Raw genomic sequence first — 24,597 nt, forward strand, 5'->3', positions numbered from 1 at the left:
TCTGTGAAATTCGATATTCGTTCTAATAGTCATGAAAGAAATCGAACAAAAGATTTTATATACATTCTATTAGTACGTCAGAAAGAAAGTAATCTGCATCATAAACATCTTATAATTGGTTGTGCTCAATGAAGTTACCAGGTGATAATGACAGGGGAAAGAAGCAATCTCGAACAATAACCTTCGTAGGTTAACAATTGTAGAAATGTGTTAACTATCCACGAATGGTAAACGATTACATTAACAAAAACAAAACATTGAAGTTTAGGAAAAAACATTTCCACTCCATTAAATACATGCACAATTCAATATAATCTGTACATTCTATTGCAATAAACTGTTATCTGGAAAAAGCAATGAGGCAAAAGCAAAAATGTTATAAAGCTATAGAAACGCATTCGATCGTTGAATAAATAAATAAGAGTCACCTAAAACACCTCTCCCTCACCGGAAAAAGCAAAGTGTGCTCTAGAAAAGCAAGAACTGACATAAGTGAAGCAAAATGTCTTCAAAAATATAGGTACAGTATCACAGAACTGATTTATAAATCTTATAAAGAATTTTTTGAACAAAATGCTGTCTTTGGTTAAATAATAATCTTCCAGAACACTAAAAACCATCAATATTTTCATCGCTCGTCGTGTATCGTCAAGATGAAGAATCGGGCTCATACGACCACGACAAATTAGAGTTTGTTGGAGACGGTAAAGGAGAACAGTCGTAAGGTCGCTTGAAATAGGGAAATTCATCGTAAGATGACGAAGAAGATGAAGAAGATGAAGATTCATGCAAAGATTGAAGTAGTTCAGACAATGACAGGATGCGAATTGGTGAAACGGAAAAAAGATCATTTTCATCTGAGGAATCAACATTCTGTGAGGATGGTGGACTACTCCACAGAGGTGGAATAGAAGACGTAGAGGACGACAGAGAACTCGCCAAGTATTGAGAAGAGTAAGAGTGTTCGTGCGGTTCCGACAACTCGGAATAAGTGGGAGATGGGGAGCGACTTTCGTGCCTCTGCCGCCATGAAGAGCTGCTTGGAGATCGAGGTGGAGGGGAGTATCTTGTTGATTGCAAGTTGGAATAAGTTGGAGATGAGGAGCGATTCCTCCACCGCCTTGAAGTAAAAGAGCCGCTTGGGGACTGGGAAATTGAAGAAAATTCGCCTGACCGACGGAGGACAGGAGAATCGAACTGGGAAGATAAGGGAAGCGGGGAAATTTCTCTAAACAGTAATTCATCGTCATCATCATCACTCGACCAACTCAAGGAAGGTGCGCTTCTTCTAAAGCTATCCAGAGTATAACTTGACGCATTAGGGGAACGAATATCTTGCATTTGTTCCGGTTGAGAGGATGTATTCTGTAATGCAAATTCAAAACCTGTCTACATAAACGAGGATCACGCAGTTTTGTTTGTACTTAGATAAAATTCTACATCTTATTTAAACACTAAATACGAAGCTAACCGTTACAGTTATTAATCTATTACGTCTCAACTTGCCGCAACTTCTTGTGCAGGAACCAACGCCATTTTTTCAATAACGTTTTCTAAAGTTCTATTTCGAGGAAATGCCACCATTCCATTTGCTGATGAAACACTTGCACGACAGTTGGGGCATCTGGGAATGAAGCACGCAGGTTAGCACTAGTTATTAGTTAATTAGTTAGTTAGCGCTGCATTTCGAACAACCCTAACTTTGCCAAAATATCATGGTGATAAAGTTACGTGTCAACAACTTTCCTCAATTTTGCTTCAAAATTTCACACATTATATGTTTTATCAGGCGAATGGCATTCATAGGCTATCCTACACAAGGCAAAAGGCTTACCGGGTTTCGGTAGATGTCATTGCAAACAAACTTTCCAGGCACGGCTGACAAAAGTTATGTCCGCACAACAAGATCCGAATCGGTTTTCTTAAGATATCTTGACAAATAGGGCAAGTAACTTCTTCATCAATCTTGTTTGACATCGTTGCAATAAAGTTATTCCAAACAACACTTTAAACACTCAAAACGTCATTCTCTAAGACAATTATTGTTTGAAAAATCTCTAAACACAGACTACACCTTCACCCACATCACATATTAGAGCTAACAAAAATAAAGCATGATCGGTATAGGCTACTTTTCAAACTGACTTATCTCTTGTGTGTAGAAGTTTGCTATCTAAATATCCAAACATTTATCCAGCAAGCGTTTACCATGTAATAACTAATAACATACATGCTAATTTCAAAGTAGCCAACACATCCTTGTTATTTGCTGACATGATAAAATATAACGCCATACGTCACGGGCCATGAACTCGTTGAGTGGGTGCATCGCATTACGTCATGTGACGTATGTGTGGCCGTGAAGTCTTGCTGTTATGTGTAAAAGTGTAGTAGCGCAGTATTATCTATAACTATTCATGCAAATAGTTTGACTTTATTCGTGTAGTTTGAACACCGTTTCGCATCACAAAACGTAGGCAACTGCGTTAATCTTTATCCCGTTAAAATGAAAGTAAGAACGCTACATCTGTACTACATGTGTTATACATGTACTACTGCTACATGTATAGTATTCCTACTGTATATCGCTACTATAATATTTATACTGTATGCAGGCTACCGCTGTACAAAAGCAATTAAGAAGTTTAATTAGAGTAACTAAAACAACATAAATTCTAAAGTTTAAATGTTCGCTCATCTAAATCCGAATATACAGTTAAAATTTCAAAACCGCCTTAAAGTTCGTCTTCTTTCTATAGTATAAAGCATTTTACCTTTCACGGTTGCGTTTACTTTTATATAGGCATACCCTATATATACTTCTCGTCAGCAGGATCGAGCTATTTGCTTTGCATATCATAGACCCGGTTGGATGCATTTCATTCGTTTATCAATTAATCATTTACAGGTCGTCTAAAACACGCCTGCAGTTGATCTTCATCATACACAAGTGTATTTACAAAAAAACAAACAAGAAGTTTCATGAAATTTCACGGTGGTTCAAACCGTCCAACACGACCATTGTCATACAAGTATCATTTTTCCTTCAACCAACGTTCTTTACATCTCCGAAAATTGGGGTAGAATGAGGGAATAGTTATTAATATGGTTGATATTCTTGTGCTGATCTTAGGTGCAGACAGGGATTTTTCAAGCAGCTCTTCCTGTATGTAACAATGGTTTACAAATTTTAGCACAATGTGATATTGTTATGTAATGTGATGTGATGTTTTTTAGTCGAAAGCCAGTTTATGGCATACATATATACTGATGATTAATTTTTAAATAAAAAAAACGATAGTTTAAGCCTAAACCATTTGTCTTAATTCCAATTTTTTGAAAGAATGCTTATTTATAGCTTACTCTGGTTGGAGGGTTAATACGAAGAGGCTCTTCGCCGATGTTACTGACTGTTTCATCGTCACTGGAGGGTCGGCGATGGCCTGATCCCAACTAAAGCTCAAGACTGCCTGTCGAACTAGAAAATAGGTTAACGTTGGCAAACCATTTTGCCTGTTAGTGTTATAGTTTATCATGTACGTAAACATCTCACTTAATTTCCCGCAAGGGCATTTCATTTGACGCTGAGTAACCGAAAATTGATAAACAAAGATTACAGAAGTGATTGAATTGCACCCCTAACGGCTCCCAAAAATAGTGAAATAGTTTTCATTGTATAAACTATAGTCACTTCATTCCGTCCGAAACAAAACGTTGAGTTGAAATTAATCTGTGCCATAATACTTAGATACTTTGGTTTAAATGCCGATGCCGGTAAGTGTGCCAGCTAATATGATGTGGATTCAAATACAACAATCCTTATCTTTTCCATTTCTCCGCCTGGTGCCAGGAGAGAGCTTAAACATTTCAGCGCTTAAACAATCAATTCAGCTTCAATCTATGTTGGGTCGTTTTTATCAATGTTTATTTTTAAACGTTCGACAAAAGTGCTTTACGCAAAGGTCAACAAAAAACTGCATGAGTGCTTGAAACAAATAACCTATATAAGCTACTTCTTGTTAAAACATAAGGATTGTTCAAACGAAGTGTCTACTAGTCTATTTGTCAGCCTAACAGTACAATAGTTAATTACCTGCCTTCCCAAATCATAAAGTAATCATTATATTTAATAAGTATTAACGCTACTTAAAAGTAAAGTCAACAACATTACGCATTGTAATACAATAATCTAACTCGCTAATTTCCAAATTTCATCCTAATCCAGGTTTAAATTGTATTTTGCAACAACTCTCCCAACTTAGCTGCTTTATTTAAAGCGTTGCTTACTGTATAATGATTGCAGAATTGAAGCTCTACGAAAATTGGCATTTACCGGTATAACAAAGACCGTTGAATAACATGTGCATGCTTCAGCCTAGCAAGTAGCCTATTTCCTTTCCAACAAACTGTATTGGTTGTTATTGGCCTTTTACTTTACAATTGCTGCCAGTGTCCTTAGATTTTTATTGTTTGTTGTTCTCCGCATACATATAAAAATATTAAATTAATCAATTACAAATAATAAATATTGTATTATCTCAATTAACAATTTCGGCAACTAATACGTAGAAGGGTAGGTATATTTATGAGTATGAATAATCACGTTAGTTGATAAATAGATATTTGAATTGCTTGACCACCAAATTATAAATTCGAGAGAAAATTAAATAAAAAAACGAAAATAAAACAATGAAAGAGCAAAATTAAACAATAAGTTGAAGCCAAATCAACGATTGAAAGGTTTCGAGAGGAAAATGCTTTTCCCATTAATAGGATGATTCTTGTAACATTCGAACAGCTGTTCAAGCTCTATAAACCACTTCCGAGTGCTCTCAAAACCCCACCCACGGCTGGTCTCATCGTAGATCAGCTTAAAGTGCATGATTTTCGTCGTTGTTTTGAGTGAGAGAGAATAAACTCCGTCCTGTGCAAGCAACAACATCAATTTTTATAAGAATCACTTATGGTATGTCACGCTTAGTCCTACATTAACGCCATGTTTGGGGTAAAGGCCTACTTGTAACGCATTGAAACAGCTCTGATTTGACCAATTTTATATTCTATTACCAGATGTATGCAAGTAGCATTTAGGTTCTACTGTAGAATGTATTATAGCACGATGATTTTCATGCGCGAAGTCATAGTGTATGTTATCTATAGTCCATTCGCTGTCATATGTGCTATTTATATATAGAGCTACACCAATCCTAATTTTAATTCTCTTTAGTAGTACGTTCACTTACTGGTCATCACGCGTAGTACATGCAAATCGTCTCAAATAATTCTATGTTCAACAAGGTACGCTCACCTTAGACTCGCTATCACGAAGAAGGAATTCTCCGATCTTGGCAAATTTTTCCAACGTGTCCTCTGCCACGCGACGAGACATTCGACCGAAGTAATACGACCTCCCCTGTAAAGCATATTTCCCAGAGCTCTGTGTCTTTGGTGCCAGGGCTGGGTTGCTTCTTTTCTCACTTGAAAGAGGATGAGAGATGAAGTAATTTGGAAGTTGCTCGGAAGATGAGGATTCGCGAGGAAAACCAGGAGGACTAATTGAGTGGAGTGGTGGAGCCGAGGGAACAAAAGACGTCGATGCGTCTTTTAAAAGCTGAAGATTTTTCATGATCATTTATAGTTAAATGTTGTAGTTGTAATGTAGTATAGGAAAAAAAAATTGTCAAAACTGTTTCCTTAATCCGAGGAAATTAAACTAGAAATTAAATCGATGCAACGAAAGTTACTTCATAGTCGGATTGATCCTTAACACCGAGGTTCTTCAGCTTCTCGATGACATTTTCTAGTGTTCTATTGCGGGAAATACCCTCTACGCCGCTGTTGTCCAACCTAACATCGGTGCGACAATTCGGACATCTGTGTGGAAAGTTTAGGTAATTGTTACTGAAAACCTTACGCACGAATCAGGGACTTTGTTTGCAAAAAAACTTTACAGGGAAAAAACTTTGTCTGCTTTACATATTATTGGCAGTTACAGAATATATTTCCAATTACGATACGCGGTAAAGTTAAGAGAGACATATTTGTTCCGTTCCCCTTGAAAATATGTTACCATAACGCTTAAAATTTTTAACAGAATTACAATTACTTTCTTTAAATACTTATATATTCTGTCATCATTTGATTATATTATTACAATTTTTTTTAGCTTTGTACTTATCATTGTACAAATTCATACTGAAAATAACTCTGTGGACTTTGAACAATCTTCAACAGACAGAGTTGGCAGAAGTTGTGTCCGCACTGCAGCATACGAATCGGGTTTCTCAAAAATTCCAAACATATAGAACAAACGATCTCTTCTTCAATTACAGACGCCATAGCAGTGAATCAATTTATCAAACATGAAAGTGATTCGATACAACACAACCACTGTATACCTGCTGCTCAGTTTGCTATTTATCAAAGTTGCGTGAGGTTGATTAGAACCAATGTTCTTCCTAACTTTTAGCTGAGGCTATGCGCATACTCCTGTTGTTGGGCAGCTTGTAACCCAGTGTCTGCGCAATGTGTGCGTGCATGTATGTTAGTAAGCTTAGGTTTCATAAATATTTACATGTATTGTAGCTGACAGGGTTTTTGCAAACCTCTTGTATAAGCTCAGAGAGGACGTTGATTAGAATTACTTTTAGAGTCTAGACAGTCTCCAATCACAACTACACTTACATAAATTTTTATGGTGCTGCGTTTGTCATTTTTCATTTTATTTTGCTGCATTTTATAAAACAAAAGTATGAACAGAAAACAAAACTGCAGCTAGCCAACCTTAACTTTATCTACCTCCAAGATAGTTCATTTCACATCACACACCAAATAACTGCAGATACAAGCTGTTAATTCACTTTATCGTTGTTAAATGTTTTTATTTTGAAACTGTCACTACAATTCCTTCAATTTTTGTAATGTAGAGTTTTGTTTTTATTTTTGCGTTGCTTAACAGAAGTGCAACGTGCTATATGCCTAACCTAATGAACTGAAACTTATGAATTCTATTGTCAACCAAACACTTCAATTCTTCGCCAAGCGATTGTAGTAATTTATTAACAAGGTATTTTATACCTCGCAAGCACAATATCGAGAATAAATATTTGCAACCAAGTGCACTGTTGTTTACCAACGATTCAAAAGAGTTCTTAATACAGTATGGTCAATCAATACCTGGATATGTTTTGAAATGATTTTATAGATTCTATTACTTATGTTAGCAATCTAACTTCACAAATCTGTAAATAATTTATCAGTTTGCTCGCCGTTTGAAAACGTAAAGCATATGCCTCATTGCTGAAAATTACAGAAAATAAATAAAAAGCAAAATATAAATTTTTAAACATTTCGGGGCACATTTCGTCAATCTGTACTTCATAATTTAACACAGTTGCTTGAATACATTCTACTATATACTATCTCGAGGCTAAAAGAGGTTTTGTCAATGAAAGTTTCTTATGACTTCCGGATAAACTTATTTTATTTTCAGTTAATCTGTCGACCAGAGCTGCCATACTCTGAAACTCCATTTCCCCCATTTTCCAATTTCCATTTCTGGGCTCCTGGACTACCTTGATGTGTATCATGCCGGAAGGTGCCCGTGCGGACAAACAATACTGACCAGGCTGGTAAGACAAAAATACCAAAATAATTTTCCCGATAAATTTAAAAATTTTTGGTATTTTAATTAATAAAGTAACTGATAACATGCATTGAATGCCAATTAAGAGGAAGTCCATAGATTTCACCCTACATATGGAGGCAAATGCGGCGTATGAAGCATTTAAGTTTTTGTTTATGAAGTTGCAGTAAAGTTTTACAAAAACTTACACCACTTCCGGAATCGCGGATGAGAAATTCTCCGTTTTTCGCACGATCCTTCAGGATGCTTTCCGCTTTTACTCGGTCCAAATTCTCAAAGTAGCACGTCAGGTCTCGCACGCCGCCACCAAGCGGCGTTTGAGCCGGCTGGACAGATGGGAGATCCTGCTGGCCCAGTTGAACCGGTAGTAGGGATGTGGGTTGGAATTCGGTTTGTAAGATAACAGGAGAAGCTAAAAACTTGTCAGGCTTTGGAGGCACAGGAGGAGCGGGAAGAGGAATCCTTTGCTTGGGATTGGGAGTTTTAGGATCTGTATTTCTCCGAGTAAGCGGCTGTAGGCGAATAGGAGTAGGAGCCAGGGAAGAGGACCGGCGATTCGGAGTGGCAGGATGACTAAGTCCGGAATGTGGGTGAGGAAGAACAAGCGGATTCGCGGCAGAAGTCGGAGCAAAAGACGTTGCTGAAATTTTTGGTGGAATTGCCGGAGGTTTTTTCTACAACATCGGTCAGAAAAAAACAAAATGGTCAAAATATTGTATATTGTTTAAATCATAGCATTGGTAAAATTATTTTCTGACAGTTTCTTGAGGTGACGAAAACAATTTTAGATGACAAGTTCGATTTACCCACCACAGAATTCTTTCGTTCTTCTTCCGCCTTTTGCTCCAATTTTTCGATGACGTTTTCCAATGTCCTATTGCGAGGAATCTCTTCCACCTTAGAGTAGTCGGCACCGATGGAATTACGACAAGTAGGACATCTGTAATGGTTTTATGATTAATCCAATAAAAATAGCCCTCCTTCAAGGAAGGGAACAGGATATATCTGTGTTTATAGGTATACGCAAGGAAAGAGTTTTAAAGTAGTCGCAAATTTTAATTGACCCTTCATCTCTTAGAAAGCATTACAATCATACCTTAATGTATTATGTATCCTTGCAAAACCCTATTCATGGACATTTTTAGCCTTTACCATTCTACCGTTCTTTCTAACATAATCAGTTTCAGTGTCATAATAGTCTAAACTAAGTGCAAAAAACTTGGCAGTTTGGCAAATTGCAGTTTGTTCACTTCAGAAGGTGCTTCTAGGCTTAAATATTTAATAGTTTTTCGCAACTCGCAACCCCACAGAGGTAAAAATAACTACTTCAGGTAACGAAATTGTACTTACCGCGCATCTTTCTTGGAACTTTTACAAAGCTCCAGCAAGCAAACTTGACAGATGTTGTGACCACACGACAACATTCGAATAGGTTTGCTCAGAATCTCCAAGCATATTGGACACGTGACTTCGTCTTCTATGACAGAAGCCATTTACATTGCTTCATAGACCAGCCGATTGATGCCAATGATTATGCTTAAATGTATGTCTGCAGTGTACTATTAAACACACACTTCACTGCTTGTTCTTACTGTAGGCTACAGTAATATGACAAACGTTCATAAGGATTTTATAAAGCACCACAGCTTATAAAAGATAGACTACTTTTATCTGTACTTCATAGCTTCTGTTATCTTTTCAATTCAAGTTAAGGCAAACACAAAGCTGATTTGTTGACAGCGCTTTTGTTAAAGAACTGAGCCACTCACTTTCAGACGCTAAAAATAAAAACGATCAACAACGTCATAAACATTTGGATATGACTCGTCACCATTGTTCCGTATCACCAACTACGACCCTACAGCAAGCTACAGTGCGGCTGTGTAAGCTGTGTAATTGTCCGAAGCCGTTGTTGGAACGGTACCTTGTTAGACATAATGTTGAATGAACAAAGAATGTAAAGAAAAGTAAACAAGGAAAGAGCAAATACGAGCTGTTTGCGCGCGACACACGCCCAAGGTGGTTGGCTTTATAAGTACAAGATACAGTTCACAGCAACGTGCTGAATACCAACTCAAATAAAGCACCAGGAGCATGCCAATGTTGGTAATGCGAAAATTTGAACTAGAGTGGTTGAAAATGTTTGCAGTTGCCCGCAAAATTTATTGCCATGTAGGCTATAACAGCCAAAATGCCCATTTTATCGGTAGGTATTAAATGAGATTAAATCACATTGTGCCCTCATTAACATGAAGCATTGTCACATGTTGATGAAGCATTAAGTTAGACAGTTCAGTTCAATGGATCAGGCAGTTCAAAGTTTTCTTTTGTTTCGAACTCTTTTTCAAGCAATGGGCGTCTAATTTAAATGATGTAATACGTAGTTTTAACAATCGCACGTGGATAACTGCAGCACTCGGATATAACTTTTGAACAGTTTCAACCAAATTGCTTTATATTCTGACTTTCCACTTGCACTTTTACAACAACGTAATGCTCACGTGGCTTCCTAGGAAAAACTTACCCTACTTAATGCTGCGCATTCTACGAAATTTTAAAACATCATCTGTATATTATATACTGTGTTTATTTATGTAGAAATTATAGTTTTAACTTTAGAAATATTCGCTGTACCCTTAGTCTCAATGAACAATGCGGTAGGTCACGCAGTTAATAACTGCAGTTGTTTGAAAGCAGCAACAAGTTACAACAACACGAAGATAAATAGAGTTGTTTTACCAGCGATTGTTGGCTAGAATCACATTTTATATATGCGTGTAAAACTTTTTATTAGTCTCCTAAACTTTTACCCATCATGAGAGATTTGCATAATACTTCTCATCACTCATCAGGTACTAACCATGTTGTTTTGTTTGGATCGTGAGGTTAGACTCAAATATTTATCGGTTCAACCTTTCGCAGAAATAAATCTATTTTGAGTTTTGTTATTTGTATAAGACGACCTGAAACTGAATTCTTGGTATTTTGAAGGGATAACACTCATGATGATTCAGCGAAGTAATATGTTTACATCAGAGCAACAGAACTAAATCTATGAGAAGTCAGCAACAGAACTCAATATATGTGAAGTCATTTTGCTTTGACCCGATAGTTTTCCATTAAAATACAGTCGAATCCGCTTAATTCGGACACCGGATAACCCGGACAACCGCTTTATTCGGCCAAAATGCTCGGGAACGGAACAAAAGTAAAAATTGAATGTAAAAAACTCCTGTTAATTCGGACAATTCTCCGCTTAATTCGGACACGTGTTGGCAATTCCTATCGTTAGGTTATGAGTTTATGACACAATAAACAGTACTTCGTTCGTTTTAACACAAGATGCAATTGCATTATGAGTGATGATGGTGAAACAATGACGATCCATGCAGTAACAATCGACAATAAACTCATATAACGCCGCGCCAATTTCATAGTCGCTTTTACTTCGGTACAATTGCGTCCATCTTGTAGAACAGAATGGTACAGCAAAGTTTAGCAGAAAAATTGAAATTGCTTACTAAAGTAAACGAAGACGTTTTATGCGATCAGTGCCAATTACTGCAGTATAGCCCAGGTGCAATTCATTTATTACGCAACACTGCAGTATTTTAATTGCGTTGTCTGCCTTTACGCATGACCATGAAACGAACAATTGATTTTCCGCTTAATTCGGACAAAGCCGTTTCTCCGCTTAATTCGGCCAAAAGTGAGCGGAACCAAAGTGTCCGAATTAAGCGGAGTCGACTGTACCTACAAAAATGACCCTTATAATTGACAGAGTTATTGCCAAAGTACGGACAGTCCAGGTTAACCTTATACTAATATGGTCCGTCTCAATGTTTCCCAAAATATTTATCTATGCCAGTGGTGGGCAAACTGCGGCTCTCCGGCATGTTTTTTGTTGCTCTTCTAGTACGTCGAATTGTAAATTTCCAAAAAAATTGTAAAGGCTACCAAGAGTACCGTTTATGAACGTTTCTCCGTTTTTCTTTTCTTTATTTAGGTCAGCATTTCGTTTATGACGTAACAGTAGACATAGAATCCGAAGAGTTAGTTAACAGCAAGTCAACGCAATTTCATTGCTAAGACAGTAAGCTTTAGCTCAGTTTAGTCTACTTAAATACACTGCAAAACGAAAACGATGACATCTAATGCTAATGCATTATTTACCGTTTTTGTATTGAAATAATTTTGAGGTTCTCTGGTACTTGTATTTTCTGCAAATGGCTCTTCCATTGAATACATTTGCCCAACTCTTATCTATGCAGAGAGAAAGTGACTATTAATGTCGGTTTTAACTGAATTTTTAGATTAATATCCTGCAGCTACAAGTCTATGGCTCTTTTCTTTATTCTCTCTCCTTCATGTATTCTTTGTATACATTTAGGTTTGGTCTAACATAAAGTATTTATAATATTTATTTATATAATTTATATAACGTAAAGACCAGATCAAATATTTTTAACGGGAACCAAAAGAGGAATATAATTATTTGGCAAAAGAAATCTGGTCAACGGAAGAAGTATAAAAACATGAAAGCAAGAACGTTTAAATGTTTGTGGTAAGAGCTGAAGCTAGGAAAAGGAAAAGGTTTGAAAGCGATGATTTTACGGCGTTTTCATTACAAAAAGCAAAAACCAATATATTTTAAAGCATACTCAACAGAAACGGAATATATTAACCGGATGTTGAAACACAAAAATTATTGAAATGTATCCGGTACATTATTGGTACGCATTTGTGCTATACCTATTCTATGTACATATGTGAACGTTTATAGTTGATCAAAATATTTACTTTCGTTGATATGATCAAACAGTCGTCCCTAAATTTCTAGCTCTCTAATTTGCATATTTGCATATTTGCATATTCATGTTGACCGAAACGTTTACAGCATATTAGGGCTAAGTAGCAGATTTTAAATTTACATATTGGGAACGAATGTGAACATGAAAAGCACATATGGCAATGAATCATCACCACGTTGCCATAGTTACCATGACGTAGACAAATTGCTAACGCGTAGGTAATAACTTATGCGTATATATGCAAAAGCTTTACCAATCTATTCTCAAATGATGAATGTGCTTGCAAATCATGCACACGTTACTATAAACTGCGTCGGTGTAATTTGGTATTGCGATACGCGTTGATCGAAGTGAACTTTGACTCCTACATACGGCCCCTTCTATAGAATACGAATCTAACAAATTTAATGTAGTTATTAATTGTTATATCATTGACGTTTTTGTTAAAAGTTTTTGCGATATGGAGAAAAGAATTTCTATTCTGGTAAGACAGTTTCTATTTCCGGTAAATGCGAGTAATTCTTAATCACTCTTGAAAAAGCCCCTGTAGAAAATGTAGGCTCTGGAATCCCCGAATTGCAACTACAACCAAGACGTTCCTAAAACGCATTATGATGCAATTTATCGTGAGTCATGATTTATTTATTTATTAAGTGATGTAGTACTCATGAAAAGCACCAAAATCAACTTGTGGCTTCTAACGTTTTACAAATAGCAAACTTTGTTTTTTAATTGCAACTTTTTCCAAGATAATGATCGCCCTGAATTTAGTCCACGATTGATTGATTGATTGATGATTCATTGATTGATTGATGGTTGATTGATTGATTTCCCACGATTGCCCTGAAATTAGTCCACGTTTTATCGATGTTAATTGCGGCCACGATTTGAATTCGAGGGACATCCACAGACAAGCATTTTTCCGCGTTTTCTTTAACAATTCAATATCGTCTTCTGAATGGCTTTATTAAGACGAGGGTTTCGTTTTTTAGAAGGGATTGCTTTTTGAAACATCCCAGGAAAAATTCAACGGAGTGGTATTCATGCGTTCCAACTTTCCAAATGTCTTTTTTTGAGTCAAACGACATCACAAAATGTACTGTTCTTACTGAGCCTCGAACGGAAAGAGCGAAGTGGCAGTGCTAAAAACAAATGACTAAATGTTATTGAACTTCCTTGGATTTTTGAAGCGTAATTATGTCATAAAAAGCTTTTCAGGTATACGGCCAACATTTTGGGGAAATGGATTCGCGAATTTGTTATCCTTTAAAATTAAAAGAAACCCATAAAGAACAGTTTAGAAATTTTTGCCTGAAAAGCAATATCACTTACAATATCCTGACATTAATCTAACTTGACGATATCAAAACAGTAAGTAAAGGTATTTTGCAACATAGTCACCTTTGATTCGCTCTTGCGCACAATGAAATCTCCAACCTGTCCTTGCTTCGTCAGTAAATCGTTGGCTTGTGCTCTGCTTAAGTCGCCAAAGTACCAAATCTTGCCATACAACGAGCTGGGACCGTTTGTAATCGCTGAAGGTGGCGGCGGAACGTTTTGTGGAGGCAGGGAAGGAACTAGAGGAAGCTACGAGAAATATTTTCGAGAATGGTTTTCAAATAATTCTGACAAGTTTTCTAGCGATTAACTTAATAATTTAAATCTGACGTATTTTAAATCGAACCGATATTTTGATATATCGATATATCGATACCGAAATCGATATTTAAAAGTCGTTGTAAGACTTCAATTCAACTCACCTTAATTTTGTCTTCAAGTAACGAAAATTTTCCGATTAAATTTTCTAAACTTCGATTTCGTGGAAATTCATTGATTCCTTTCGGAGTCATCCAAATTTTTTCTCGACAAGTTGGACAGCTGTAAATGACAAAGATGAAACGTATTTTAATGCCGGCAAAATGCATGCTGCAATATTTGTATCAATGGCTCACAGCTATGTAAACGCACTTTTAAACCTTCAAACTCTTTAAACGTAACTTTTAATGATCTCTAAATTCAACAGATTCCTCATCTCTTACCTAATTTCTGATAAGCGAAGTAACAAAAAACTTGCCAGACATGATTGGCAGAAATTGTGACCGCACATCAACATACGAATCGGTGTTTTCAACACATCAAAGCATATTGGACATGTTACTTCGTCAAAGATTTCACGTGGCAACTTGCAGGTTTCCATCGTAAGCAAGGCTTAGGTTGTCGCTGGTTTCATGGGTTTAAGTGTTATCGAAGTGTTATTTAAGTGTTATTTAACTTCAATGCTATTAAACAATAGATTAGCTATAGGCTATAGTCACCCAGTGCTTATAAAAATGCTGCATTATAATGAAACATTTATGATGAATACTTAAGGCAAACCACACACTTGTTTAACTTAGACACAGTTTACTATGCGCTTCTGTGCACGCACTTTGCATAGTTGCAGCCCTGTCTTTGACTGATTTCTTGTCTAATTTTACAACACTGTTTAGCGCTCAGCAAGCTTGTTTGAAACTGAATGGTTACGTTGCGGTAACGGAGAGTTAGTTTCGCTTTGTTGCCTAAATACTTTCGCTTCTGCTTTGTTATAACAGAGCACTTGCATAACACTATACACATAATCAGGGGTCTGCATTCATTTTATGCACAATGTCTTGTGATGAAAAGCGTTATTGTGATGTCACGCGGAAGTAGGAACTATTGTACGTCATACTTTGCTCATCGGATAGAGAATGTATTGCAACACTTTGAAGCAACAGTTTTTTTGTGTTTTATTATGTCATTACTGTTTAACACTATACCGCACGCAAGATATTTTGTTCAAATACATTCAAGCAGCATTGAACGAGACAACACCTTTTGTTTCTCTGTCTCTGCCCTTCACGAAACTGAAACATTCGCCTGGTCAAGGCTTATTGTAAGTTCTTTACATGATTTAAGTAAAACTACGTGAAACCAAATCGGCAAGCTTGAAAGGCGGTTGCGTGAGAAAAACTTGGCCTTCACCACAGCGGTCAAGGTTGTTCGTCATAAAGTATCGGATCAGGCACTCCATCGAGTGGAAAGGTTTCCTCATTCCGCGAATCACCAGCACTTGGTCCTTTTCTTGGTGTGTAACCGGGAAATGCATGATCCGGTCGTGGCTCGTCTTCACCGATAACGTATAGCGGCCAATCTAAGAAAATTGAATTGTGGCAACACGGTACGTCTTTTGTTGTAGCTATTCTTTTATAAACCTACTGGTATGGAAAGTTTTGAATTTTACATTTTAAGTTTATGCTGACATATGGGACAAAGCTGTTTTTATATTTGCGACTTACCACACTAGCGCTGTTCCGAATGAGATATGATCCGTCACAGATGCAATTCCTCAACAGTTTTTCCGCTTCCGCCCTTGTCATATCTCCGAAGTACCAGTTTTTATTTTGCCATTCGTCCGCGGGCAATCGTAATTCGGGCGGAAGGAAGTTAGGCAGCGGACAACGCGGAAATTCTGGCGGACATCTTAGGTGCTCTGGTTTGGGTGGAATTATCGGCGCCGTAGAAGGTTTGCTTTGAACCTCTACCTAGATATACAAGTGATACGGATTGAGTAAGCTATGGTATGGTATGTGTTCGATACCCGGTGGCGCTATACCGTTGTAATGCACTCGGGCAAGGCGTTAACGGCACATGCTCCTGTTCAGTGGACCTGGTGGACAGTTCTAAATTCGGACAATAAGCTTACTATATATTAATTGTAATTACAGTTGAAATGTGAGTACGGGAAAGTAGCTAAAACTAACGAAGTAGTAGGACAAAACATGTGACACGAAACATTTTTCAAATGGCATAGTTTTACAAACGTGCCTGTTCTTTGCTAAACGTTGGACTTTCAGGTTCAAAAGTTGTAATCACATTTTCCAATGCACGATTGCGGGGAATTCCCTCCACTCCGTTGCAGTCTAACACAGCTATCGCTCGGCAGGTCGGACAACTGAACGAGAAATATCTAACAGTAGGCTACATACGGAAAATTTTAAGCAAAAATATAAAATTCAGTGACTGTCAATGATGTTTTTGTGATTGTCCCTTAGACTATTTACAGGCTATTTCAAACGTTTTCAAATCTTTTTAAAATAATTTGAAGTAGGATTCCACCTAATAGGCTATGTTGTGATTTCAAAATGAAAGTTGGAATTTACTAGGGCTAAAATTTTAGACGAACGAAAATTGTTTAACGTCCTAACAAAAGATTTACTCTCTCTACCACATGAACAACGTATATAGATTTATCCTCTTTCAGAGTTTAACCAACTTTACTTGACTCCGTCAGTTAGAGTCAGCTGTAACTGGTAAATAATTAATACTTATAGTTATGGGTAATATATTATAGGCACAGAAACATAAAACTGATTCTTCTAAAACTTATAAATTTCTCAGTTTTTTTCCCCAAATTTGGCTGCTTTTGAGAATCACTGATACAACTCACACAAGTAGGTTTATATGCTTATAATGCTTTAGGTTATAAAGTTATACTCATCACAAATATATAGCCATAATCCCAATACGCTACATTTAAAAAGTTAATGGCCGAAATGCAAATAAATTTGCCTATTCCACCATGTCTTGCTTACTATATATTGTTGGAGTTTCCACAGAGTTTTTCAAGACAGACATGACAGAAGTTGTGACTACATGCCAGCATTCGAATAGGTGCTTTGAAACTTTCCCAGCATATTGGGCATTTCACTTTGTCTTGAGCTGAGGTCGACATCGTACCTTGCTGCTTGAATGCAACGGATGAACTAAAAAAGTCACTACCACAATTCATTTGCTACTTAAGATTGCTTGAAACTGCTTTGTTTTTACAAGAAATTTTCAGATCTGACCCACTGCATCGCTCGTGATGAAGAAGTCTGTAGCCTTGGTTGCTAATCTAAATAAGGTAAGAAATCTACTTCACATGTGAATCATTAACATTACAGATAAAGACATATTTTGGGCTAGTACACCATCTTCTCTGCCCATGTTGCATGAGAATGATATAATTTGCTTACATCATGCATATGTCTCATATCGGGTATGACGTTTGCAGTCGTAGGCATATGAGTCACGTTTTACGCGTTTTAAATTTTTACGTTCGGTCAAACATACAACTAGCAAATTGAAAAAGAGCTTTAATTTTTGTTACAGCCTATGAAAATACTTTATCGTACATATCTTTTATCCACCGAGAGTTTCGTCAATTCTTTCTTTCAGAAAGTTCATCCAGTAGCCATCGGCACGGTTAATTTGAGTGTGTTTGTTTAAACCTACCTATCTGGACTGCTTTCCACTGCATTGTTGCGTGATCATATTTTCAGTGATTCATCGATTAACGCCTCGCCATTTTCGGGCACCGTGAATGTAGCGACAAAGTTTTGCGTCATAAAGAATGAAACGATCGTCTTTGTAAGGCAATTGTAACCAGGCAGTTAAAGTGTGGGTCAATGGGAGGGCAAGGTTTCCAATTATACATCCTCCAGCTTAAGAAAGTTTTTTGCACGACTTCTAATCAGGCGATGATTTTTTTATTGCTCGGTACATTCTTACTGGAATTACTGTTACCAATATATATCCACTTTTGCGGGAGAAACCGAACAAGTAAAAGTAATGTAAAATATAATGCAAAAATGTGTTGGGTTTCACGCAGAAACTTTATTTTTTCTGAAGAGCGCGACTGTAGTCAAAAGGTATATGTACGTAGTCTATTTGCGGACGAAACCTTAATTGATTTTGCATGATAAAACATAGATAATAATAAGCAAACAATTTTAGCGGACTTAGGCCTTTGCTCGGATTATGTCGGGAACTTGTGCCTTTGTGCTCCCGCATGATGGCGTGAACGAGAAAGATTTCCGAAAAATCGCAAATTAACGTATGAATAAAGTACGACGTTATAATTCCTTTGTTGGCCTACTCGATTCTGATACAATAGTGCAAAAGAGATTTGTTATTTGTTCGTAGCCACGAGAATTTAAGTAGAAAAACACAAAAATGAAAGAGGTCACGGTATGCAACCAATCAGGCTTGCCATATCGTATGCTAGCACTAGCAGCATGTGAAACCATGCCAATAATTCCCATCTGGTGTAGTATGGTAGCCTATTACCATCTTTTTTCTCAAACTGAGAATGATTCTCCATCGCTCCTCCATCGGTTGCCGAACTACCTAGTTGTTGTGCAAGTTTCGATTGATACACGCATTTCTTATTTGATTTTTGTTTTGTTATATCATATTGTCCGAATTTAGAACTGTTCATCAGGACCATTCAACAGTAGCAAGAGTAGTTAATGCCTTGCCAAAGGACATTACTGCGACAGCGCCAATGGGTATAGAACGCGGACCGCATTATTGCATGCATCCACTGCTTTAACCACTCGGCTGTCCAGCCGACAATAAATATCAGATATCTTGGCCTTCACCTAAATTGAAAAGTTTTTTAAATGACCGTTTCCATTTTTCTTGTTATCCTAATTACAGTGGTTAGAGTTCTATAACGTGACTACAAACTTCTTCGACATTTCTACGCTTCATTGATTACGGATGGAATCAATCTGGGATCAAGTGCGAAGTAAAAACGTAATAATCATGGAAAAGTTAGTAAAGTGTTCATATAATCTACAAAGATTTTATCGAAGGTTAACTGCGTTATTCTACAGTCATCTTAGAATGACGTAGGCCTAATAAATTACGAGATAGCACAACCATCAAGAAACCGAGTGTTTCATTTTTCAAACATTCATAGTAATCTAAGGACTGGCCATAACTAATAGAATGCGCAACACCTCACCACTGAGGGGAAAGCCCATATCAGAGGATATATTACAGGCTTGTCCATGGGAATGGGATTCCCACGGGAATCCCATGGGAAATGTCCCATGGGATGGGATGGGATGGAACAGCACGAATTGCAATTCCCATGTGACACAGTGACTCGGAATATGAGTACCAATGATAATAAATTGTCATAGATAGACAACTTTTCTGACCTTTAAAGTTAACAAAGTCAATAAATTTTGTCGTTTTGTATCTCTCTTAGTACATGTAGTCAATTCTAATAGACATTAGACTTAAATTTCCATAAATTTAATAACATTTATTGAATTGTATTTTGATGGGAATCCCATGGGATGGGATGGGATGGGACAGGCATGAATTGCTATGGGATAGGATGGGATGGGACAGAAAAAAAATGTCCCATGGACAAGCCTAGATATATATCTGACCGAAACATTGGGCCTACATCCGCAAGAAAACTATTATGAGATCAAACAACTTTTTCCAGGTATAGCGCGTAACTCACCACCGGCAGGCGAAATTAGTTACAAGGAAGTCTTACAAACGGAGCAGAAAGCTTTTGAAACTAAGTTGTTTTTAACAGCAATAGAAGTTTAATAACTTTTCTTGCCACAAGTTATGAAGTTTTACAATAAAAATGGAATAATCGCTTGCCGCAAAACAAAATGCCACATATGTAATGCCTGGAAAAACAACAGAATTGCCAACAAACCTTCAATCTCTTTAATGAAAGTTTCATGCAAACCATTCTTGAAAGCGAAGTTTCGTAACCTTAGATCTTCTGGCAGTGCTGGAATGGCTCAAAAAAGAGTAAAAAAACTTACTTGTTAACAGCCCTGCCTCGGTGCTCAACTGCTTCACTCAAACAGTTGGTCCTGGCTCGGTCGCCAACTAACTGGATATTATACTTGCCAAGTAAGCAGGAACAAAAACTGCTACTTTCGTTTAGTTATCATTTCACCGCTCCCATTTCTTGTTGTATTTCGTGCACGATTGTTATGACGCAACACTTATACGCGTTTTGTGAGACAGCTACAATTATTCAACTGCTTTGTTTCAGCTTTTCCCATTACAATAAATATAATTACTGGAAGTCTTTAGTTTCATACTTTTAGAAGGTAATATTGTTGAAGGCAGATTTTGAAAACTTTTGGAATTTAATTTGAAGTCTGCATAAAAATGAACCGGAACGATATATTTTCAAATATAGGCGCTTAGGTTAACAGTAAGTCAAACTAAAGTAAATAACAGAAGTTTACTTTAGTGCTTGAAATTTAGTTGAAACTAGCTTATAGTTAACTAGGAAACTCTAGTTTAACAAGAAACTGAACAAAAGGCAGCAAACGTTAACATCTTACCCATTACATAGTGGCAAATTTCTGCAATCGTTCAGTCGTGTTAAATACGTGAACGTGTTTAGTGCTACATGTCAAAATAGCCAAGACAGAATACAAAACAATTTTTATCAAAAACGCTTGATTTTTACGGTTGACTGACATTCCTATAAGTGGTAATAGCTTACCGTTAGGTTGAGTGATTCAACAAAATGGTTCGCTCATGTTAACCGCCACAAAACCTTGTGACGCGCGAACGGTTCAATTCACCGTGGAGACTTAGGCGTAGCTAGGTCACGAAATCAGCTTGATTCTCATCTAGACTACGCTTGCTAGATTTTCATCTAGACTACGCTGGCTTGATTTTCATCTAGACTATGTTAGCTTGATTTTCATCTAGACTACGCTAGCTTGATTTTCATCTAGACTACGCTAGCTAGATTCTCATCTAGACTACGCTAGCTAGATTTTCATCTTGTAAGATATGAAAGTCAGGAGAAGATTACGGAAACACCGACATGGTGGAATCTATCTAGTGATTCGAGAAAAGTGGCATTTTATCTATTTGCATTGCACATTCAGCACAGTTGTCGTGGCCGAGTGGTTAAGGCGACAGACTTGAAATCTGTTGGGCTCTGCCTGCGTAGGTTCGAATCCTGCCGACAACGCGGAATTGAAATTATGTTTTCATAAGAGATTCGAGAAAAGTGCGATCTTATTTATTTGCATTGAACATTAGGCACAGTTGTCGTGGCCGAGTGGTTAAGGCGACAGACTAGAAATCTGTTGGGCTCTGCCCGCATAGATTCGAATCCTGCCGACAACGGCGATATTAATTTTGCAAATTAACAAGTATATTGAGAAAAGTGCCACTTTAATGATTTCCTTTATACATAGATCATTAAGCATAGTTTTATTGGCCTAGCGGTTAAGGCGACAGACTCGAAATCTGTTGGGTAATGTTAATGTTAATGGGTAATGTTGAGTACTAGCTAACTAGCTAACTGGACCTCTAATCCAGAGGTTCCGGGTTCGAGTCCCGGCAGGGATGATTGGCTTGATATTTTTAAAATCTTATCACTTAACTGTACATAGTTTCATCCTAAATTGAGCATACCGTTAACATCATCGTCTACATCTTCCATAAAGTGAAACCAGAATAAAACAACTTGGCCTGCTTCGTTGTATTTATCCTCGATTAAACATCGTTGCATGCATCTGTGAATTTTATACAGCCACGAGCAAAAACAACCGTGATATTAGTGCTAAATTCAGCCTTTTCCTGGTTTTGTGTTAAGTATTATAAGAACGGAGATGAATACAAAACATCGAGGTCAGGATGGCCGAGTGGTCTAAGGCGCCAGACTCAAGCAGAGGCTTAGTCGCTTTGTGCGGCTATAGGGTGTTCTGGTCTCCGAATGGAGGCGTGGTTTCGAATCCCACTTCTGACAGTATCTTTGGAAAGTTTTACTTCAGATATATGCTAAGTTTGTGTCGGAATGCATTGAAGCGGATAGTAAAATCGAACATTGATAAACTTATGTCTTAGTTCAAAAACGGTTCGATCTAGTAATTTTTTCCGACTTTCTAGGTTGAATTGTTTATTAAAGGGTGAAAATGTTAAAGCTTGGTATGAGTTTTTCTCTGTGGCGCAATGGATTAGCGCGCTGGATTAGCGCGCTGGACTTCTAATCCAGAGGTTCCGGGTTCGAATCCCGGTAGGGATGATTAACTAGCTAACTAGCTAACTAGCTAACTAGCTAACTAGCTAACTAGCTAACTAGCTAACTAGCTAACTAGCTAACTAGCTAACTAGCTAACTAGCTAACTAGCTAACTAGCTAACTAGCTAACTAGCTAACTAGCTAACTAGCTAACTAGCTAACTAGCTAACTAGCTAACTAGCTAACTAGCTAACTAGCTAACTAGCTAACTAGCTAACTAGCTAACTAGCTAACTAGCTAACTAGCTAACTAGCTAACTAGCTAACTAGCTAACTAGCTAACTAGCTAACTAGCTAACTAGCTAACTAGCTAACTAGCTAACTAGCTAACTAGCTAACTAGCTAACTAGCTAACTAGCTAACTAGCTAACTAGCTAACTAGCTAACTAGCTAACTAGCTAACTAGCTAACTAGCTAACTAGCTAACTAGCTAACTAGCTAACTAGCTAACTAGCTAACTAGCTAACTAGCTAACTAGCTAACTAGCTAACTAGCTAACTAGCTAACTAGCTAACTAGCTAACTAGCTAACTAGCTAACTAGCTAACTAGCTAACTAGCTAACTAGCTAACTAGCTAACTAGCTAACTAGCTAACTAGCTAACTAGCTAACTAGCTAACTAGCTAACTAGCTAACTAGCTAACTAGCTAACTAGCTAACTAGCTAACTAGCTAACTAGCTAACTAGCTAACTAGCTAACTAGCTAACTAGCTAACTAGCTAACTAGCTAACTAGCTAACTAGCTAACTAGCTAACTAGCTAACTAGCTAACTAGCTAACTAGCTAACTAGCTAACTAGCTAACTAGCTAACTAGCTAACTAGCTAACTAGCTAACTAGCTAACTAGCTAACTAGCTAACTAGCTAACTAGCTAACTAGCTAACTAGCTAACTAGCTAACTAGCTAACTAGCTAACTAGCTAACTAGCTAACTAGCTAACTAGCTAACTAGCTAACTAGCTAACTAGCTAACTAGCTAACTAGCTAACTAGCTAACTAGCTAACTAGCTAACTAGCTAACTAGCTAACTAGCTAACTAGCTAACTAGCTAACTAGCTAACTAGCTAACTAGCTAACTAGCTAACTAGCTAACTAGCTAACTAGCTAACTAGCTAACTAGCTAACTAGCTAACTAGCTAACTAGCTAACTAGCTAACTAGCTAACTAGCTAACTAGCTAACTAGCTAACTAGCTAACTAGCTAACTAGCTAACTAGCTAACTAGCTAACTAGCTAACTAGCTAACTAGCTAACTAGCTAACTAGCTAACTAGCTAACTAGCTAACTAGCTAACTAGCTAACTAGCTAACTAGCTAACTAGCTAACTAGCTAACTAGCTAACTAGCTAACTAGCTAACTAGCTAACTAGCTAACTAGCTAACTAGCTAACTAGCTAACTAGCTAACTAGCTAACTAGCTAACTAGCTAACTAGCTAACTAGCTAACTAGCTAACTAGCTAACTAGCTAACTCAAAATTTTGTATTTGGCCCTCCAGTGAAAAAGGTTGCACATGCCTGCCCTAACCCAACAACCGTTTGATGATCATTTGATGCTACACCATTTGATGCTAGACCATTTGAGCACTCTAGATCACGCTAGTTAGACTCAATATTCAATATACAATGGTAGGGTAAGATAACTAATTAATATTTATCCTCGGACTGAGGAAAGTTTTTTGCACGACTAAAATCCGGCGAGGATTCCTCATTGCTAGAGCTCCAGTTACCTTTGCCTTTGGGTTAGCTTTTGTGCAAGCTCCGATTGGAAATTGTCAAACACTTTTTATTTTGGTTAAAACCAAAATGCACAAATCAAAAAATATTGATTTTTTATCCTTATTGCCCGAACTATCTACCAGGTCCACTGAACAAGCAGGTGTCGTTGATCTCTTGACCGAAGGAATCACAACGGCATAGCGCCAGCGGGTATCGAACACGGAACATAAGGAACATTTGATGCGAGGCCATCGCTTGAACCACTCGGCTACGGAGCCCATAATTACTTCACTATAAAGTTTCCCGCAAATAGATATTTAATACATAAAAATATGAAGACTGTTGTTGGTTCATTGGTTGCATGTTTCCATTAGAAATCAAGATACTTGACGCTTATTGATCATTCAAAAATTCCCTTTAGACCCTTATAAAAGTAAGGACCGCGATTACATAAGACCATCATAGTGTTTTTTTGTTTCAATGAACATTTCGTGACGAATTTCTACTGCCGCGAATCAACGTTAAGATCTGAAAAAATTCTTATGTATATGTA

At 37.3% G+C, this 24,597-nt stretch overlaps 5 protein-coding genes and 3 non-coding genes across 10 annotated transcripts; 3 read left to right on the plus strand and 5 right to left on the minus strand.

Annotated features, from left to right (window-relative positions):
• Positions 1 to 7: 7 nt before the first annotated feature.
• LOC143465462 (uncharacterized) lies at positions 8 to 2,057 on the minus strand. The gene is made up of 3 exons (XM_076963782.1): positions 1,835 to 2,057; positions 1,507 to 1,624; positions 8 to 1,365 (listed from the first exon to the last, which is right to left on the minus strand). The coding sequence occupies exons 1-3, from the start codon at positions 1,975 to 1,977 to the stop codon at positions 649 to 651; spliced, it is 978 nt and encodes a 325-aa protein (XP_076819897.1). The 5' UTR covers positions 1,978 to 2,057; the 3' UTR covers positions 8 to 648.
• A 2,394-nt stretch (positions 2,058 to 4,451) lies between these two features.
• Positions 4,452 to 6,909, minus strand: LOC143465406 (uncharacterized). Its single transcript, XM_076963658.1, has 4 exons — positions 6,197 to 6,909; positions 5,745 to 5,874; positions 5,309 to 5,611; positions 4,452 to 4,924 (listed from the first exon to the last, which is right to left on the minus strand). The coding sequence occupies exons 1-4, from the start codon at positions 6,337 to 6,339 to the stop codon at positions 4,727 to 4,729; spliced, it is 774 nt and encodes a 257-aa protein (XP_076819773.1). The 5' UTR covers positions 6,340 to 6,909; the 3' UTR covers positions 4,452 to 4,726.
• Positions 6,910 to 7,037: 128 nt separating this feature from the next.
• LOC143466125 (uncharacterized) lies at positions 7,038 to 9,690 on the minus strand. Its single transcript, XM_076964741.1, has 4 exons — positions 8,996 to 9,690; positions 8,456 to 8,585; positions 7,834 to 8,319; positions 7,038 to 7,628 (listed from the first exon to the last, which is right to left on the minus strand). The coding sequence occupies exons 1-4, from the start codon at positions 9,136 to 9,138 to the stop codon at positions 7,419 to 7,421; spliced, it is 969 nt and encodes a 322-aa protein (XP_076820856.1). The 5' UTR covers positions 9,139 to 9,690; the 3' UTR covers positions 7,038 to 7,418.
• Positions 9,691 to 12,478: 2,788 nt separating this feature from the next.
• LOC143465813 (uncharacterized) lies at positions 12,479 to 14,940 on the minus strand. Its single transcript, XM_076964298.1, has 4 exons — positions 14,496 to 14,940; positions 14,217 to 14,334; positions 13,858 to 14,043; positions 12,479 to 13,598 (listed from the first exon to the last, which is right to left on the minus strand). Exons 1-4 carry the CDS (start codon positions 14,651 to 14,653, stop codon positions 13,398 to 13,400), a joined length of 663 nt encoding a protein of 220 aa, XP_076820413.1. The 5' UTR covers positions 14,654 to 14,940; the 3' UTR covers positions 12,479 to 13,397.
• Positions 14,941 to 15,206: 266 nt separating this feature from the next.
• LOC143465812 (uncharacterized) lies at positions 15,207 to 17,667 on the minus strand. 3 transcript variants are annotated; one of them, XM_076964296.1, is made up of 5 exons: positions 17,652 to 17,667; positions 17,070 to 17,371; positions 16,299 to 16,429; positions 15,774 to 16,015; positions 15,207 to 15,628 (listed from the first exon to the last, which is right to left on the minus strand). In XM_076964296.1, exons 2-5 carry the CDS (start codon positions 17,264 to 17,266, stop codon positions 15,389 to 15,391), a joined length of 810 nt encoding a protein of 269 aa, XP_076820411.1. In that variant the 5' UTR covers positions 17,267 to 17,371; positions 17,652 to 17,667; the 3' UTR covers positions 15,207 to 15,388. The 3 variants fall into 3 exon arrangements, with proteins under 3 accessions (XP_076820411.1, XP_076820412.1, XP_076820410.1); XM_076964297.1 differs by lacking the exon at positions 17,652 to 17,667 and having other exon boundaries at positions 15,774 to 16,019; positions 16,303 to 16,429; positions 17,070 to 17,477; XM_076964295.1 differs by lacking the exon at positions 17,652 to 17,667 and having other exon boundaries at positions 17,070 to 17,475.
• A 3,528-nt stretch (positions 17,668 to 21,195) lies between these two features.
• Positions 21,196 to 21,277, plus strand: Trnas-uga (transfer RNA serine (anticodon UGA)). Its single transcript has one exon. It is a non-coding gene; the product is annotated as a tRNA-Ser (tRNA).
• Positions 21,278 to 21,942: 665 nt separating this feature from the next.
• On the plus strand, positions 21,943 to 22,060 carry Trnal-caa (transfer RNA leucine (anticodon CAA)). Its single transcript has 2 exons — positions 21,943 to 21,980; positions 22,015 to 22,060. It is a non-coding gene; the product is annotated as a tRNA-Leu (tRNA).
• A 189-nt stretch (positions 22,061 to 22,249) lies between these two features.
• Trnaa-agc (transfer RNA alanine (anticodon AGC)) lies at positions 22,250 to 22,336 on the plus strand. Its single transcript is given in 2 exon segments — positions 22,250 to 22,287; positions 22,301 to 22,336. It is a non-coding gene; the product is annotated as a tRNA-Ala (tRNA).
• The last annotated feature ends 2,261 nt before the right edge of the window (positions 22,337 to 24,597 follow it).

This window comes from Clavelina lepadiformis, chromosome 7 (genome assembly GCF_947623445.1).
Source record: "Clavelina lepadiformis chromosome 7, kaClaLepa1.1, whole genome shotgun sequence".
NCBI lineage: Eukaryota > Metazoa > Chordata > Ascidiacea > Aplousobranchia > Clavelinidae > Clavelina > Clavelina lepadiformis.